We start from the raw sequence: 19,980 nt of genomic DNA on the forward strand, positions 1-19,980 counted from the left end.
CACACACACTCACTCACACACTCACACACACACTCACACACACACACACACACACACACACACACACACACACACACACACACACACACACACACACACACACACTCACTCACTCACTCAATCACTCACACATACACTCACTCACACACACACACACACACACTAACTCACTCACACACACACACACACACACACACACACACACACACACACACACACACACACACACACACACACACACACACACACACACACACACTTACACCGTCTGGACTCAGTGTTCAGACCCCACGGTCGTTGGTGTACAGACCCAGTTCTCCATTCTCCATGATGTCGTCTCTAAAGAGCGAATTAGAATCCTACATCCCGTTTGGCATCAGAAGAGGAAATGTTTGAACGTGGTGACAGATTCCCAAACCGCCTCTCTCTCTGTCTCTCTGCAGGTCATGATATTACCAGCTCCTTGGAGCCAGCGAACATTGACACCAGTATTCTGGAGGACTACATCAGTAAGGAGGACGACAGCACTGACATGTGAGTGGTTCAGAGCGATTCATGAAAATTAATGTTTCAGGTAGTCAGTCCGGTTTTTTTCTCTTTCGTTTATTGCCGAATGAATATGACCCTGTTCCCAGATCAGTTTTTTTGCTGTATTTTGTACAATAACCATAGGAGTTGGCTACAGCACAAACAGATCTGGGACCAGCTTATAAATGCGACCCAACAACAACGATATCTAACCAGGGTCATCTTAATTTGGCACCAAACTGAAGAAAAAAAACTACCTGGACTTCAACACGACAACTAATTCATATCATGTTATTCCATTGTGATTTCCAACTGAACCGATAACGATTAAACACAATTCTATCTTTTCTTCTCTGTGTGTTTTTTCTCTCTCCAGCTGTTTCTCTGAGGTCCACAGCGGTGCCCCAGGCCCTAACTCCTACTCATCAACCCAGGCCGGAGTCTCCTCCGCTGGGACTCTGAGATCCCCTATCTCCCTACGTCAGGGAAACCCCCACCCGACACCCTATCCCCCGCCCCCGGGCCTACTGAGACACAACAATTACCCCTGCCTGGGGCAACAGAACCACCAGCAGAACCACCAGCAGCAGCAGAACCACGTCAAGCCTGAACACAGAGGTCACTACACACCGGGGTGAGCTGACTGGATGAGGGGTCCGTAGAGTGAGCCATGCGTTTTCATATGGCTCTGGGTGGATGGAAACAGCTGATGATGTGTGTAGGAATGATGTTAGAGAAGACGTCCCAGCAGGTTGTAGTGACATAATATTGCCTGCTGCTTTTGAAGCAGTTGTAATATCAAAGTGAGATTACAACTTCATTAAAAGATAATCACAGTAACTCAAATTGAACCAACTCTGCTTGCAGGAGCCAGTCTCAGACTCCCCCACCGGTTCAACGTTGAGTTTTGATTTACGTCTGGTTGAGTTGTCAACTAACGTGAATTCAATGTGGAATCCACGAAACATTAACACCGTGTCGTTGGATTTAGATTAAAAGTCGGGTGAAAATAAATACGAAATTCCCTTGCGTTGATGACTTTTTTTCAAATCAAAATCAGTTTTCCACGTTGATTCAACGTCATCACATATTTTGCCCAGGGGGTCATTTCGACAAAATCGTTTTTCTTCCTCACACAGTGAAACCAGACTCACACCCTAGTCAGAGTTCAGTTACATTTTGTAATCAGTGCTTGATTAACTCTACTTGGACAAATAAACCATTGGCCAGCAAAGAGGGGAGGGAGGGTGATATCAGAAACGAGTCATATTACAGAAACAACACACAGACATACAGACAGACAGACAGATACACAGACAGACAGACAGACAGACAGATACACAGACAGACAGACTCAATGGCCTGGAAATAACTTGTCATCAATCAATTGCACAACAAACTAGAGATCATATCACTGTTTTTAGAAATATATGTATGAAAACAAAACTATCATTGTAGAGAAATTCTAAAATCGTATCCAGAGCGACTTACTGTTAGTGCGTTCGTCTTAAAGCAGCAATCCTTAGTTAAAACAATAACAAAGTGTTTTCCCGGTCAATAACAAAACGGAAGCCCCGCCTCTGTTTCTGTAAAAAGCTGAGGGAAATGAGAAATGTAACCACTCTCAATTTAATAGACAGAGCTATGGATACAAGGATTGACCATCCATGATATCAACGTTCTAGTTGTAATCGTGTTTTGAGGATATATAGAGTTTGTTTACATTTACTTTGTTTACAAACATTGGAGTAAAACAAGCTTCTATTTAGGGTTCTGATGGAGTGTGACAGCTGAACTAAGCTCATGAGGCATTTATAAGTTATATTCTTCAACAATCAATGAATGGGTACATATATCATTCAATTACAAGTACAAAAATGGATGTAGCAAATGCAGATTGGCCCTTTAAAGGGAAATTCCACTCAAAAACTATCTTGTGGTAATTATTTCATTAGTCCACTGTTGATACAGTCCCAAAATGTTTTGCATGTCAGCAATTAAGTTTTCAACTTTCAAAATACAGAAAGTGTCACAGTATGATGCGCTTTGCAAAAGGAAGTTATTTATCTTGAAAACGACATTCTGTATCACAGTCATAGTAGATAAAGTGTTTCCTCAATAAAGCAGCTATCAGCAAAGTCAGTGCTTTATCCCAACCATATGAATATCTCTCAATGTTCCAGGACACTCCCTGAGTCCCCCCCAGACTCCAGCTCTGAGCCATACTCCCCTCAGCAGGTCAATGGTAAGTCTGAGCCCTCTTTTGCCCCTGACTCTCTCCTGACTCTCTCGCCCCTGCCTCTCCTCTCCTCTCTCTCTCTCGTCCCTGCCTCTCCTCTCTCTCTCTCGCCCCTGCCTCTCCTCTCTCTCTCGCCCCTGCCTCTCCTCTCTCTCTCTCGCCCCTGCCTCTCCTCTCCTCTCTCTCTCTCGCCCCTGCCTCTCCTCTCCTCTCCTCTCTCTCTCGCCCTGCCTCTCCTCTCTCTCTCTCGCCCCTGCCTCTCCTCTCTCTCTCGCCCCTGCCTCTCCTCTCCTCTCTCTCTCTCGCCCCTGCCTCTCCTCTCCTCTCTCTCTCTCGCCCCTGCCTCTCCTCTCTCTCTCTCTCGCTCCTGCCTCTCCTCTCTCTCTCTCTCGCCCCTGCCTCTCCTCTCTCTCTCGCCCCTGCCTCTCCTCTCCTCTCTCTCTCTTTGCCCCGTGCCTCTCCTGACTCTCTCGCCCCTGCCTCTCCTCTCCTCTCTCTCTCTCGCCCCTGCCTCTCCTCTCTCTCTCTCGCCCCTGCCTCTCCTCTCTCTCTCGCCCCTGCCTCTCCTCTCTCTCTCGCCCCTGCCTCTCCTCTCCCTCTCTCTCTCTCGCCCCTGCCTCTCCTCTCCTCTCTCTCTCTCGCCCCTGCCTCTCCTCTCTCTCTCTCTCGCCCCTGCCTCTCCTCTCTCTCTCTCGCCCCTGCCTCTCCTCTCCTCTCTCTCTCTCGCCCCTGCCTCTCCTCTCCTCTCTCTCTCGCCCCTGCCTCTCCTCTCTCTCTCTCTCGCTCCTGCCTCTCCTCTCTCTCTCTCTCGCCCCTGCCTCTCCTCTCTCTCTCGCCCCTGCCTCTCCTCTCTCTCTCTCTCTCGCTCCTGCCTCTCCTCTCTCTCTCGCCCCTGCCTCTCTCTCTCGCCCCTGCCTCTCCTATCTCTCTCGCCCCTGCCTCTCCTCTCCTCTCTCTCTCTCTCTCACCCCTGCCTCTCCTCTCAGGAGGAGTTAGTTAGTCAGGAATTTAGTTAACAGGGAGTTAGTTAGTCAGGAAGTGGTTGGTGACTCTAGACTCAGTCAGACAGGGAGTTATTTAGTCTAGAAGTGGTTGGTGACTCTGACAGGGAGTTAGTTAGTCAGGTGGAGGACTACGACGTGTCAGATCAGTGGAGGACTACGATGTGTCAGATCAGTGGAGGACTACGATGTGTCAGATCAGTGGAGGACTATGATGTGTCAGATCAGTGGAGGACTATGATGTGTCAGATCAGTGGAGGACTATGATGTGTCAGATCAGTGGAGGACTATGATGTGTCAGATCAGTGGAGGACTATGACGTGTCAGATCAGTGGAGGACTACGACGTGTCAGATCAGTGGAGGACTATGACGTGTCAGATCAGTGGAGGACTACGACGTGTCAGATCAGTGGAGGACTATGACGTGTCAGATCAGTGGAGGACTACGATGTGTCAGATCAGTGGAGGACTACGATGTGTCAGATCAGTGTAGGACTACGACGTGTCAGATCAGTGGAGGACTATGATGTGTCAGATCAGTGGAGGACTATGACGTGTCAGATCAGTGGAGGACTATGATGTGTCAGATCAGTGGAGGACTACGATGTGTCAGATCAGTGGAGGACTATGACGTGTCAGATCAGTGGAGGACTATGATGTGTCAGATCAGTGTAGGACTACGATGTGTCAGATCAGTGGAGGACTATGATGTGTCAGATCAGTGGAGGACTACGATGTGTCAGATCAGTGGAGGACTATGATGTGTCAGATCAGTGGAGGACTACGACGTGTCAGATCAGTGGAGGACTACGACGTGTCAGATCAGTGGAGGACTATGATGTGTCAGATCAGTGGTAAAAGAGGGTGTGAAGCCGGAGAGATTGACTGATGATGCAGTATCCTTTCACAGGTAGGTGTGCAGTATATACTTACGGACAGAGGTACTGTATGGATGGCGTACCTAATGGCACCCTATTCCTTATATAGTGCACTGCTTTTGACCAGGACCGATAGGGATCAAAGGGCTCTGTTTAAAAGTAGTGCACTACGTAGGGAATAGGGTGCCATTAGGGACACAGCCTAGGTGTGCAGTATACATAGGTGTAAAGTTTCTCTACACAGGTAAAGTAGGTGTGTTCTAGACTCAAGCTGTGTTCTTGACTCAAGGTGTGTTCTAGACTCAAGGTGTGTTCTAGACTCAAGCTGTGTTCTTGACTCAAGGTGTGTTCTAGACTCAAGGTGTGTTCTAGACTCAAGGTGTGTTCTAGACTCAAGCTGTGTTCTAGACTCAAGTTGTGTTCTAGACTCAAGGTGTGTTCTAGACTCAAGGTGTGTTCTAGACTCAAGGTGTGTTCTAGACTCAAGGTGTGTCTATCCACCCACCTCTCTCTTCTGTGCCTCTGTTCAGATCAATAGATGTTACTAATCTCTTCTGGTCATTTGAATGGAAGAACAAGAGTTGGACAGAATTTGGTTAATAAGTTAATGTAAATCAATACATTCTTTACAGAGAAATTCCTGTCATTTATTCATCTAAACTTTATCCAATTTATCTGGAGACTAAATTTGATCATAGAAATTGAATACATCAAATATTTTAGCTGTATGGAATATCATGTTTGGTATGGTATCTAGATTCCAAGATCTGCAATCTTAAATACCTAATAGCTGGATTAGGTTTAGTATATTTCAATACATTTCTCATTGAAATTGTATGTATCTTTCTGAATTCCAACACAAGTTGTAGTAGGCTATACAAACTCACAAAGTAGCCTACTTACGTCAACACAATGTTCTCACGACCTGATCCCCACTCACACCTGTGTTGGTCTTTCCATTCAGTGAGAAGGTGTGGGAATGTCTTATCTGATTGGCTGAGCTCCAGGAAGGAACAATGGAAAGTACCATTAGCCTAGGGTGGAGGGAACCTGGACTAATTACACATTAGATGAAAAATGAAATATAATATTACAGTATTGGATATAGATCTCAGTGACGGGAAGGTTCACCAGATGGGAAGGTTCACCAGATGGGAAGGTTCACCAGATGGGAATTTTCACCAGATGGGAAGGTTCACCAGATGGGAAGGTTCACCAGATGGGAAGGTTAACCAGATGGGAAAGTTCACCAGATGGGAAGGTTCACCAGATGGGAAAGTTCACCAGATGGGAAGGTTAACCAGATGGGAAAGTTCACCAGATGGGAAGGTTCACCAGATGGGAAAGTTCACCAGATGGGAAGGTTCACCAGATGGGAAGGTTCACCAGATGGGAAGGTTCACCAGATGGGAAAGTTCACCAGATGGGAATTTTCACCAGATGGGAAGGTTCACCAGATGGGAAGGTTCACCAGATGGGAAAGTTCACCAGATGGGAAGGTTCACCAGATGGGAAGGTTCACCAGATGGGAAGGTTCACCAGATGGGAAAGTTCACCAGATGGGAAGGTTCACCAGATGGGAAGGTTCACCAGATGGGAAGGTTCACCAGATGGGAAAGTTCACCAGATGGGAATTTTCACCAGATGGGAAGGTTCACCAGATGGGAAGGTTCACCAGATGGGAAGGTTCACCAGATGGGAAGGTTCACCAGATGGGAAGGTTCACCAGATGAGAAGGTTCACCAGATGGGAATTTTCACCAGATGGGAAGGTTCACCAGATGGGAAGGTTCACCAGATGGGAAGGTTCACCAGATGGGAAGGTTCACCAGATGGGAAGGTTCACCAGATGGGAATCTTCACACTCACAGCAAATAGAACACACACACTCTTTGTCATCAGAGGTCAAAGTTTGCTGGCAAAAATATTGTTTTGCAACCTGTGCCACCGATGATTAAAAACCTAAATACACCAACCTAGGAACCGTAGTCAGCCTTCAGTGTATCTGGGTCTTTTATCAGACCATGTGATAGTCCAAGCTGTTGTAGCTATTGTCAGAACAGACCTTGAAACAGGTAAAACTTACATTTACATTTTAGCAGACGCTCTTATCCAGAGTGACTTACAGTTAGTGAGTGCATACATTTTCATACTGGCCCCCCGTGGGAAACGAACACACAACCCTGGCGTTGCAAGCGCCATGCTCTACCAACTGAGCTACACAGGGCCCCTAAACAATGGAACAGATTAAACGCTTAAACATATTCCTCACTGTCTTCCAGACACTCACATGCTGAGGACCATGACGCCAGAGAACATGTGTCACATGACCCCGCCACCGCTACACCCCACACGGCCACGGCTATCCCAACATGCACCGGGACATGTACCTGAAGCCCGAGCCAATGATCTCACAGTACCCTGTTGGCCCCACCTCCAGTGGGAGTGGACAGGACCTGCAACAGAGTCAGATACTACATCAACTACTTCAACACCCACAACAGCAGGGGCAAGAGTGAGTGATCAACCAACCAACCAATCAGCCAACTAGCCAATCACCCACTCAACCAATCAGCAGGTTGTAAAGGGGAGGGGGAATGGAGATACTTCACTGATTGCTGCAGTGCTCACAGAAGGGCCAGGAGTGAGGGATGGGTGTAGGAGAGAGAGAGGGAGGGAGGGAGGGAGGGAGGGAGGGTTAGGGAGGGAGGGAGGGAGGATTAGGGAGGGTTAGGGAGGGAGGGAGGGAGGGAAAGACAAATAACAAATCTATAATATGTTTTAGCGGATCGATCGATCTCTCAATGTAAATGCTTCATTTCCCTACATTAGTTTGTGTCTCTTCATTGTGAGTGTGTGTTTACAGTGGGATACCAGTCCACCAGACGAAGAAGAGAAAGCACTGTGAATCTCCAAACAGCACCCTCAACTCTCAGATCCTCACAGGTATCATCAAACAGGAGCCAGGTAGGCAGGCATATCTTTGTCTGTCTCTCTTTCTTTCACTCTCTTTCTCTTTCTTTCTCTCTCTCGCTCTGCTTGTCTGTCTATCGAACATTTCTCTATTTTCTCTCTCTGCATGTATCTCTCTTCTCTCTCTCTCTCTCTTCTCTTCTCTCTCTCTCTCTCTCTCCCTGTCCTTGGCAACATGTGGTGCTAAGGTTGCAATAATCCGGATAACTTTACCCAAATTATCAGGTTTTCCAGAAATACTAGCTGGGGGATCCAACCAGGATTTCTGGAAAACCTGGGAATTTGGAAAATGTACCAGAATTCTGCAACCCTGTGTTGTGTAGAAAAGGCATACAAATATGCAGATTAAAATGTGATCTTGTGTTTCCCCCTTACGCAGTAGACATTGTTTCTGGCCCAGGTTTGATGGCGGATGCAGATAACTCCTACCTGGACCCTAACTACCAGTGTATAAAGTGGCAGCCGCACCAGCAGAATAAATGGACGCCGCTGTATGACATCAACTGCAAAGAGCTGTGGGTGTCCCACTACTCTCTATCAACTGAAATTACTGTACACTATATATGTCCATTTGTTATTTCTTTGTGTTGTATCTGTTATAGAGAATAGTGATGTTTCTGTTATAGGGGATAGTGATGTTTCTGTTATAGAGGATAGTGTTGTTTCTGTTATAGAGGATAGTGATGTTTCTGTTATAGAGGATAGTGATGTTTCTGTTATAGGGGATAGTGATGTTTCTGTTATAGAGGACAGTGATGTTTCTGTTATAGAGGATAGTGATGTTTCTGTTATAGGGGATAGTGATGTTTCTGTTATAGAGGACAGTGATGTTTCTGTTATATAGGATAGTGATGTTTCTGTTATAGAAGACAGTGATGTTTCTGTTATAGAGGATAGTGATGTTTCTGTTATAGAGGATAGTGTTGTTTCTGTTATAGAGGACAGTGATGTTTCTGTTATAGAGGATAGTGATGTTTCTGTTATAGGGGATAGTGATGTTTCTGTTATAGGGGATAGTGATGTTTCTGTTATAGAGGATAGTGTTGTTTCTGTTATAGAGGATAGTGATGTTTCTGTTATAGAGGATAGTGATGTTTCTGTTATAGGGGATAGTGATGTTTCTGTTATAGAGGACAGTGATGTTTCTGTTATAGAGGATAGTGATGTTTCTGTTATAGGGGATAGTGATGTTTCTGTTATAGAGGATAGTGATGTTTCTGTTATAGAGGACAGTGATGTTTCTGTTATAGAGGATAGTGTTGTTTCTGTTATAGAGGATAGTGACAAAGATTGAATGTATACAATACAGAGATAGAGAAAAAAAGAGTGAGGTTGAGAGAGTGAGAAGAGAAAGGTAAGATGCGAGAGAAGAGAGAGACAAAGAGAGCGAGATCGAGAGAAGGAAAGAGAGAGACGAGAGATGTTTAATAGGGTTCAAGGAGGGAGGGATAGAATGATCTAGAGAGAGAAGAGAAGGAACAAAAAAATAAGTGTAGGGTTCTACAAATTCCTTGGAGGTGAGCGATGCGGGGGAGTCAGTAAGAGCAGGGTTTCGGTCAAGAAAGAATATGAGGGGAGGAGAGAAGAGAATGAAGGGAAAGGAGGGGGTGGAGGAGAGGGGAGGAGAACGGGGGGAGGGGAAGGGAGAAGGGGGGTGGAGGAGAGGGGAGAGGGGTGGAGGAAGGGGTGGAGAACGGGGGGAGAAGGGTGGAGGAGAGGGGAGGAGAATGGGGGGGAGGGTGTGGAGGAGGGGGGAGAGGGGTGGAGAACGGGGGAGAAGGGTGGAGGAGGAGGGAGAACTGTGGAGGGAGGGGGGTGGAGGAGAGGGGAGAGGAGTGGAGGGGGTGGAGGAGGAGGGGAGAACTGTGGAGGGGAGGGGGGTGGAGGATAAATGTGCAATCACCTACTTGTGCACATTACTATGCCGAACTGGGAAGTCTGAGGTTGAGGGATAAGGGGTAGGGGGTGGGGGATAAGGGGTTGAGGGATAAGGGGGTGGGGGGGTGAGGGATAAGGGGTTGAGGGATAAGGGGTGGGGGGTGGGGGATAAGGGGTTGAGGGATAAGGGGGTGGGGGGGTGGGGGATAAGGGGTTGAGGGATAAGGGGTGGGGGGTGAGGGATAAGGGGTTGAGGGATAAGGGGTGGGGGTTGAGGGATAAGGGGTTGAGGGATAAGGGGTGGGGGGTGGGGTGGGGGATAAGGAGTTGAGGGATAAGGGGTGGGGGGGTGGGGTGGGGGATAAGGAGTTGAGGGATAAGGGGTGGGGGGGGGGTGGGGTTGAGGGATAAGGGGTGGGGGTTGAGGGATAAGGGGTGGGGGTTGAGGGATAAGGGGTGGGGGTTGAGGGATAAGGGGTGGGGGTTGAGGGATAAGGGGTGGGGGGGTGGGGTGGGGGATAAGGAGTTGAGGGATAAGGGGTGGGGGGTGGGGGTTGAGGGATAAGGGGTGGGGGTTGAGGGATAAGGGGTGGGGGTTGAGGGATAAGGGGTGCGTACCATTTCGTTATCGTCATCAACAGGTGGCTCATCGTAGCTGATACACTCACATTTACGACATTATGATCTGGATGAAATATATGTTATAGTATTGGGATTAGGAATAAGCTTTGTCCTCATAAACCATAGTGGGGTCTGTGAAAGGTCTTCCACATGACTGTGGCACAGTCTCCCCCTAGTGTTTACAATTAGAATTACATTCATTTTGTGTTGTATGTAGACGCTGGAATAAAAACCAATTCATGCTTGCTCCGGAAATGCGATCTGGAGGCTCTGTACAGAGGGTGTGACACATTTCGGAGTCTTGCGGAGGCCAAACCGACCTCCGCACCGCGTCGCTGTGTGCCTCCCAAATTGTTCTACAATGCGGAAGGGCTCCGTATAGCTCCGTATAGCTCCGTATAGCTCCGTATAGCTCCGCATTGACATGATTGGTTTATGATAGGTTGGGGCGGGAGGTCCTGTATAAACACAAACTCACTTCCTTGACAACTTCGTTCACAACAGCTCTGCTCAGCGAAGAGCAAGAAGTGTGAATGCCCTGACTTCTGCAGAGACCGTATCACTGTAAATGCTGCACGGCCAATTCAGACGTCGGATTGACCATGCAGCGCCTTTGAGCCTGTTAACACTTTTGATAATGTTGTTCATTTGGGATTTGTTTGTCCATAACTTTGGATGACTTGTGACCAAATCAGGGCATCGACTCTACAAGGTGTTCGAAAGCATTCCACAGGGATGCTGGCCCATGTTGACTCCAATGCTTCCCACAGTTGTGTCAAGTTGGCTGGATGCCCTTTGCGTGGTGGACCATTCTTGATACACACAGCAAACTGTTGAGTGTGAAAAACCCAGCAGCGTTGCAGTTCTTGACACACTCAAACCGATGCCCCGTTCAAAGACACGCCCTGTTGGGGTTAGTGGAGGACCAAGGTTGGGCTGTTGGGGTTAGTGGAGGACCAGGGTTGGGCTGTTGGGGTTAGTGGAGGACCAGGGTTGGGCTGTTGGGGTTAGTGGAGGACCAGGGTTGGGCTGTTGGGGTTAGTGGAGGACCAAGGTTGGGCTGTTGGGGTTAGTGGAGGACCAGGGTTGGGCTGTTGGGGTTAGTGGAGGACCAGGGTTGGGCTGTTGGGGTTAGTGGAGGACCAGGGTTGGGCTGTTGGGGTTAGTGGAGGACCAGGGTTGGGCTGTTGGGGTTAGTGGAGGACCAGGGTTGGGCTGTTGGGGTTAGTGGAGGACCAGGGTTGGGCTGTTGGGGTTAATGGAGGACCAGGGTTGGGCTGTTGGGGTTAGTGGAGGACCAGGGTTGGGCTGTTGGGGTTAGTGGAGGACCAGGGTTGAGCTGTTGGGGTTAGTGGAGGACCAGGGTTGGGCTGTTGGGGTTAGTGGAGGACCAGGGTTGAGCTGTTGGGGTTAGTGGAGGACCAGGGTTGAGCTGTTGGGGTTAGTGGAGGACCAGGGTTGAGCTGTTGGGGTTAGTGGAGGACCAGGGTTGAGCTGTTGGGGTTAGTGGAGGACCAGGGTTGGGCTGTTGGGGTTAGTGGAGGACCAGGGTTGGGCTGTTGGGGTTAGTGGAGGACCAGGGTTGGGAAACACTGGTCTATGTCATGGAAAGAGCAGGTGTTCCTAATGTTTTGTACAGTGTGTATATGACCCCATATGGCCCTACAGTATGTGACGCCATATGGCCCTACAGTATGTGACCCCATATGGCCCTACAGTATGTGACTCCATATGGCCCTACAGTATGTGACCCCATATGAACCTACTGAGAAACCTTACGTTGACTCCCTCTCCATCCATCTCTTACTCTCTCCAGTCCGATGCCCACCTACCGCGTAGACGCTGACAAGGGCTTCAACTTCTCCCTGGCAGACGACGCCTTTGTGTGTCAGAAAAAGAACCACTTCCAGGTTACTGTGTACTGCGGCATGCTGGGAGATCCCAAGTACATCAAGACCAGCGAGGGCCTGCAGCCCATAGACTGCTTTTATCTCAAACTCAACGGGGTTAAGGTGAGGGAGGTGGGGAGATGGGTGATCAGGGTTTGGGGTCAATTACATTTCAATTCAGTCAATTTCAGGAGGTTTCAAAATGGAATTGACCCAAATCATGGTGGTAATGTGGTTGTCTCACCTAGCTATCTTAAAATGAATTCACTAACTGTAAATCTCTCTGGATAAAGCGTCTGTTAAGATGAATCCACTAACTGTAAATCTCGCTGGATAAAGCGTCTGTTAAATGACGAACATGTAAAATGGAAGATACTCAGTTGAACAGGGTCTTTCAACACCTGTTCCTGTCTGTCTCTTTCCTGTCTCCTGTCTGTCTCTTTCCTGTCTACTGTCTGTCTCCCTCCTGTCTCCTTCCTGTATCCTGTCTGTCTCCTTCCTGTCTCCTGTCTGTCTCCTTCCTGTCTACTGTCTCTCTCCTGTCTGTCTCCGTCCTGTCTCCTGTCTGACTCCATCCTGTCTGCTGTCTGTCTCCCTCGTGTCTCCTTCCTGTCTCCTGTCTGTCTCTTTCCTGGCTCCTGTCTGTCTCCTTCCTGTCCCTGTCTGTCTCCTTCCTGTCTCCTGTCTGTCTCCTTCCTGTCTGTCTCCTTCCTGTCTCCTGTCTGTCTTCTTCCTGTCTCCTGTCTGCCTCCTTCCTGTCTCTCTCCTTCCTGTCTCCTGTCTGTCTCCTTCCTTCCTGTCTGTCTCCTTCTTGACTCCTGTCTGTCTCCTTCCTGTCTCCTTCCTTCCTGTCTCCTTCCTGTCTCCTGTCTGTCTCCTTCCTGTCTGTCTCCTTCTTGACTCCTGTCTGTCTCCTTCCTGTCTCCTTCCTTCCTGCCTCCTGTCTGTCTCCTGTCTGTCTCCTTCTTGACTCCTGTCGTACTCCTTCTTGTCTCCTTCCTTCCTGTCTCCTTCCTGTCTCCTGTCTGGCTCCTTCCTGTCTGTCTCCTTCTTGACTCCTGTCTTACTCCTTCCTGTCTCCTTCCTGTCTCCTGTCTGTCTCCTTCCTGTCTGTCTCCTTCTTGACTCCTGTCTTACTCCTTCCTGTCTCCTTCCTTCCTGTCTCCTGTCTGTCTCCTGTCTGTCTCCTTCTTGACTCCTGTCGTACTCCTTCCTGTCTCCTTCCTGTCTCCTGTCTGTCTCCTTCCTGTCTGTCTCCTTCTTGACTCCTGTCTTACTCCTTCCTGTCTCCTTCCTGTCTCCTGTCTGTCTCCTTCCTGTCTGTCTCCTTCTTGACTCCTGTCTGTCTCCTTCCTGTCTCCTTCCTTCCTGCCTCCTGTCTGTCTCCTGTCTGTCTCCTTCTTGTCTCCTATCTGTCTCTTTCCTGTCTCCTGTCTGTCTTCCAGCTGGAAGCAATGAACCAGTCCATTAACGTGGAGCAGTCCCAGTCAGACCGCAGCAAGAGACCCTTCAAGCCAGTCCTGTGAGTCTGGGTCTTGTGGGTATCTTATGGTGGCAGGAAAGGACTGTGGGCACACTTTACCGTTGACATTACAGTCTTTAATACTGCGTCACAGTGTAAAAACGTAAAGAAATGTGACATATTACTGACAATACATGTGTGTTTTTGTGTTTGCAGGGTGACACTGCCCCCGGAGCAGGTTACCAAGGTAACGGTGGGACGACTACACTTCAGTGAGACCACAGCCAATAACATGAGGAAGAAAGGCAAACCCAACCCTGACCAGAGGTAATATACTAACACACCCTGACCAGAGGTAATATACTAACACACCCCACCCTGACCAGAGGTAATATACTAACACACCCTGACCAGAGGTAATATACTAACACACCCCACCCTGACCAGAGGTAATATACTAACACACCCTGACCAGAGGTAATATACTAACACACCCTGACCAGAGGTAATATACTAACACACCCCACCCTGACCAGAGGTAATATACTAACACACCCTGACCAGAGGTAATATACTAACACACCCCACCCTGACCAGAGGTAATATACTAACACACCCTGACCAGAGGTAATATACTAACACACCCCACCCTGACCAGAGGTAATATACTAACACACCCCACCCTGACCAGAGGTAATATACTAACACACCCCACCCTGACCAGAGGTAATATACTAACACACCCCACCCTGACCAGAGGTAATATACTAACACACCCCACCCTGACCAGAGGTAATATACTAACACACCCTGACCAGAGGTAATATACTAACACACCCTGACCAGAGGTAATATACTAACACACCCCACCCTGACCAGAGGTAATATACTAACACACCCTGACCAGAGGTAATATACTAACACACCCTGACCAGAGGTAATATACTAACACACCCTGACCAGAGGTAATATACTAACACACCCTGACCAGAGGTAATATACTAACACACCCCACCCTGACCAGAGGTAATATACTAACACACCCTGACCAGAGGTAATATACTAACACACCCTGACCAGAGGTAATATACTAACACACCCCACCCTGACCAGAGGTAATATACTAACACACCCTGACCAGAGGTAATATACTAACACACCCCACACCCTGACCAGAGGTAATATACTAACACACCCTGACCAGAGGTAATATACTAACACACCCTGACCAGAGGTAATATACTAACACACCCTGACCAGAGGTAATATACTAACACACCCTGACCAGAGGTAATATACTAACACACCCTGACCAGAGGTAATATACTAACACACCCTGACCAGAGGTAATATACTAACGCACCCTGACCAGAGGTAATATACTAACACACCCTGACCAGAGGTAATATACTAACACACCCTGACCAGAGGTAATATACTAACACACCCTGACCAGAGGTAATATACTAACACACCCTGACCAGAGGTAATATACTAACACACCCTGACCAGAGGTAATATACTAACACACCCCCTGACCAGAGGTAATATACTAACACACCCTGACCAGAGGTAATATACTAACACACCCTGACCAGAGGTAATATACTAACACACCCTGACCAGAGGTAATATACTAACACACCCTGACCAGAGGTAATATACTAACACACCCCACCCTGACCAGAGGTAATATACTAACAACCCACCCTGACCAGAGGTAATATACTAACACACCCTGACCAGAGGTAATATACTAACACACCCCACCCTGACCAGAGGTAATATACTAACACACCCCACCCTGACCAGAGGTAATATACTAACACACCCTGACCAGAGGTAATATACTAACACACCCACCCTGACCAGAGGTAATATACTAACACACCCTGACCAGAGGTAATATACTAACGCACCCTGACCAGAGGTAATATACTAACACACCCCACCCTGACCAGAGGTAATATACTAACACACCCTGACTAACACTAACACACCCTGACTAACACACCCTGACCAGAGGTAATATACTAACACACCCTATATACTAACACTAACACACCCTGACTAACACACCCTGACCAGAGGTAATATACTAACACACCCTGACCAGAGGTAATATACTAACACACCCCACCCTGACCAGAGGTAATATACTAACACACCCTGACCAGAGGTAATATACTAACACACCCTGACCAGAGGTAATATACTAACATAACACCCTGACCAGAGGTAATATACTAACACACCCCACCCTGACCAGAGGTAATATACTAACACACCCTGACCAGAGGTAATATACTAACACACCCTGACCAGAGGTAATATACTAACACACCCTGACCAGAGGTAATATACTAACACACCCCACCCTGACCAGAGGTAATATACTAACACACCCTGACCAGAGGTAATATACTAACACACCCCACCCTGACTAGAGGTAATATACTAACACACCCTGACCAGAGGTAATATACTAACGCACCCTGACCAGAGGTAATATACTAACACACCCTGACCAGAGGTAATATACTAACACACCCTGACCAGAGGTAATATACTAACACACCCTGACCAGAGGTAATATACTAACACACCCTGGCCAGAGGTAATATACTAACACACCCCACCCTGACCAGAGGTAATATACTAACACACCCTGACCAGAGGTAATATACTAACACACCCTGACCAGAGGTAATATACTAACACACCCTGACCAGAGGTAATATACTAACACACCCTGACCAGAGGTAATATACTAACACACCCTGACCAGAGGTAATATACTAACACACCCTGACCAGAGGTAATATACTAACACACCCCACCCTGACCAGAGGTAATATACTAACACACCCTGACCAGAGGTAATATACTAACACACCCTGACCAGAGGTAATATACTAACACACCCCACCCTGACCAGAGGTAATATACTAACGCACCCTGACCAGAGGTAATATACTAACACACCCTGACCAGAGGTAATATACTAACGCACCCTGACCAGAGGTAATATACTAACACACCCTGACCAGAGGTAATATACTAACACACCCTGACCAGAGGTAATATACTAACACACCCTGACCAGAGGTAATATACTAACACACCCTGACCAGAGGTAATATACTAACACACCCTGACCAGAGGTAATATACTAACGCACCCTGACCAGAGGTAATATACTAACACACCCTGACCAGAGGTAATATACTAACACACCCCACCCTGACCAGAGGTAATATACTAACACACCCTGACCAGAGGTAATATACTAACACACCCTGACCAGAGGTAATATACTAACACACCCCACCCTGACCAGAGGTAATATACTAACACACCCTGACCAGAGATAATATACTAACACACCCTGACCAGAGGTAATATACTAACACACCCCACCCTGACCAGAGGTAATATACTAACACACCCTGACCAGAGGTAATATACTAACACACCCCACCCTGACCAGAGGTAATATACTAACAATAGGCAGCAGACCAGAGCTACTACACTAACAATAGGCAGCAGACCAGAGCTACTACACTAACAATAGGCAGCAGACCAGAGCTACTACACTAACAATAGGCAGCAGACCAGAGCTAAATCATCCTTATAGTCACAGTTAAAGGGGCAATCTGAAATTGCTACATACAGTTTGCCCCTTTAAAGAGTGTACACTTTACTTGACTTCATGGCCGTCAAATACATTTAATGGAAATACATACAGTCGTGGTCAAAAGTTTTGAGAATGACACAAGTATTGGTCTTCACAAGGTTCGTAGCATCAGTGTTATGAGATATTTTTGTCAGATGTTACTATGGTATACTGAAGTATAATTACAAGCATTCCATAAGCGTCAAAGGCTTTTATTGACAATTACATTAAGTTTATGCAAACAGTCAATATTTGCGGTGTTGACTCTTCTTTTTCAAGACCTCTGCAATCCGCCCTGGCATGCTGTCAATTAACTTCTGGGCCACATCCTGACTGGATGGCAGCCCATTCTTGCATAATCAATGCTTGGAGTTTGTCAGAATTTGTGGGGTTTTGTTTGTCCACCCGCCTCTTGAGGATCGACCACAAGTTCTCAATGGGATTAAGGTCTGGGGAGTTTCCTGGCCATGGACCCAAAATGTTGATGTTTTGTTCCCTGAGCCACTTAGTTATCACCTTTGCCTTATGGCAAGGTGCTCTATCATGCTGGAAAAGGCATTGGAGACGGTCCTGGCGCTTGCTGGACTTTCTTGGGCGCCCTGACGCCTTCTTCACAACAATTGAACCTCTCTCCTTGAAGTTATTGATGATCTGATAAATGGTTGATTCAGGTGCAATCTTACTAGCAGCAATATCCTTGCCTGTGAAGCCCTTTTTGTGCAAAGCAATGATGACGGCACGTGTTTCCTTGCAGGTAACCATGGTTAACAGAGGAAGAACAATGATTTCAATCACCACCCTCCTTTTAAAGCTTCCAGTCTGTTATTCTAACTCAATTAGCATGACAGAGTGATCTCCAGCCTTGTCCTCGTCAACACTCTCACCTGTGTTAACGAGATAATCACTGACATGATGTCAGCTGGTCCTTTTGTGGCAGGGCTGAAATGCAGTGGAAATGTTTTTTGGGGGGATTAAGTTCATTTTCATGGCAAAGAGGGACTTTGCAATTAATTGCAATTCATCTGATCGCTCTCCATGACATTCTGGAGTGTATGCAAAACGCCATCATCAAAACTGAGGCAGCAGACTTTGTGAAAATTAAAGTATTTGCGCTCATTCTGAAAACTTTTTGAACCACGACTGTAGACGCAAAGAAACACATGTGTGATTAAACCCCAACGTTTACCCGACTGCAGGTACTTCATGTTGGTGGTGGCGCTGGAGGTCCAGGCCCACAGTCAGAGCTTCACCGTGGCGGCGCAGGTGTCCGAGAGGATCATCGTCAGGGTAACCTCTGTCAGTCTGGCCGTGTCTGTCTGACCGTCCTCCTCTGATCTCAAATATCTCAAATATTTACCTTGGAAAATAACTGGGGGGGGGATATTTATATCTGTGGTGAGGCTGTTAAACATTCCATGCAGATCAGCAAAAAAACAACAACGTAGGAAGCTACTCAGTGTATAGGGATATTACTAGCACTGCAAACAAAAGAAAGAATCCAGGACCTGTTATTACGAATGTAACTCAAAGGATATTCTACAGCTCCCCTCAACTCTACATGTTTCCGTTGTCCGTCCCCTCTTTCTGGTTAAAGGCGTCTAACCCAGGTCAGTTTGAGAGTGACAGTGAGGTGCTGTGGCAGCGCGGCCAGCTGCCCGACTCCGTCTGCCACCACGGCCGGGTCGGCATCAACACCGACCGGCCAGACGAGGCCATGGTCATCCACGGCAACCTGAAGGTCATGGGCTCACTGGTTCACCCTTCCGACATACGGGCTAAAGAGAACGTCCACGAGGTGAGGGGATGTCTGCACGTTTTGTGTAGTTATGGAAGAATAAAAAAAATACGCATGCTCGATTTTAATCAAAAAATATTCCCTGACAGAATGGTTATTCATTTGTGTCGCAATAATTCACAACCTTTTATATCCTGTTTCCTGGTCGTCGTCCTGAAACCATACCTTTAGCTGTATGTACCTGTCTGTAATGTAGCTTCGTAGTCACATCCAGGTGTGTGTGTGTGTGTGTGTGTGTGCGTGTGTGTGTGTGTGTGTCTGTGTAGGTGGACACTACAGACAACCTGAAGCGGATCAGTCAGATGAGGCTGGTTCATTATCAGTACAAGCCTGAGTTTGCTTCCAGCATGGGCATAGACACCAACCAAGAGACTGGTAACTTATACAACACTGGAGTTTTGGGTTATACATTATAGACAATGAATTAACAGCAATCAGTATCACTAGAAATGTATTGCATTCCCATCTTGACATTTGTATCGGTGAGTTATTTTTATTTTGTATATCCTCCCGTACATTGGATTGGATTAGTGTGGCTTTGTGTCTGTCTGTAATACAGTGGGGGAAAAAAGTATTTAGTCAGCCACCAATTGTGCAAGTTCTCCCACTTAAAAAGATGAGAGAGGCCTGTCATTTTCATCATAGGTACACGTCAACTATGACAGACAAATAGAGATTTTTTTCCCCAGAAAATCACATTGTAGGATTTTTAATGAATTTATTTGCAAATTATGGTGGAAAATAAGTATTTGGTCACCTACAAACAAGCAAGATTTCTGGCTCTCACAGACCTATAACTTCTTCTTTAAGAGGCTCCTCTGTCCTCCACTCGTTACCTGTATTAATGGCACCTGTTTGAACTTGTTATCAGTATAAAAGACACCTGTCCACAACCTCAAACTGTCACACTCCAAACTCCACTATGGCCAAGACCAAAGAGCTGTCAAAGGACACCAGAAACAAAATTGTAGACCTGCACCAGGCTGGGAAGACTGAATCTGCAATAGGTAAGCAGCTTGGTTTGAAGAAATCAACTGTGGG

The 19,980-nt window shown here is 47.1% G+C and overlaps 1 protein-coding gene across 1 annotated transcript in view; it reads left to right on the forward strand.

The window, feature by feature from the left end:
• Nucleotides 1-19,980, forward strand: part of LOC121540769 (myelin regulatory factor) — a 70,665-nt gene that overhangs the window by 37,755 nt on the left and 12,930 nt on the right. Inside the window, 13 exon segments of the mRNA XM_041849855.2 lie at nucleotides 444-534; nucleotides 905-1,162; nucleotides 2,712-2,773; nucleotides 6,928-6,994; nucleotides 6,996-7,160; nucleotides 7,512-7,612; nucleotides 7,998-8,133; nucleotides 11,934-12,129; nucleotides 13,452-13,528; nucleotides 13,685-13,795; nucleotides 18,341-18,431; nucleotides 18,739-18,939; nucleotides 19,206-19,314. Coding sequence (XP_041705789.2) covers nucleotides 444-534; nucleotides 905-1,162; nucleotides 2,712-2,773; nucleotides 6,928-6,994; nucleotides 6,996-7,160; nucleotides 7,512-7,612; nucleotides 7,998-8,133; nucleotides 11,934-12,129; nucleotides 13,452-13,528; nucleotides 13,685-13,795; nucleotides 18,341-18,431; nucleotides 18,739-18,939; nucleotides 19,206-19,314 — 1,665 coding nt within the window.

This window comes from Coregonus clupeaformis, chromosome 26 (assembly GCF_020615455.1).
Source record: "Coregonus clupeaformis isolate EN_2021a chromosome 26, ASM2061545v1, whole genome shotgun sequence".
In the NCBI taxonomy this organism is placed as follows: Eukaryota; Metazoa; Chordata; class Actinopteri; order Salmoniformes; family Salmonidae; genus Coregonus; species Coregonus clupeaformis.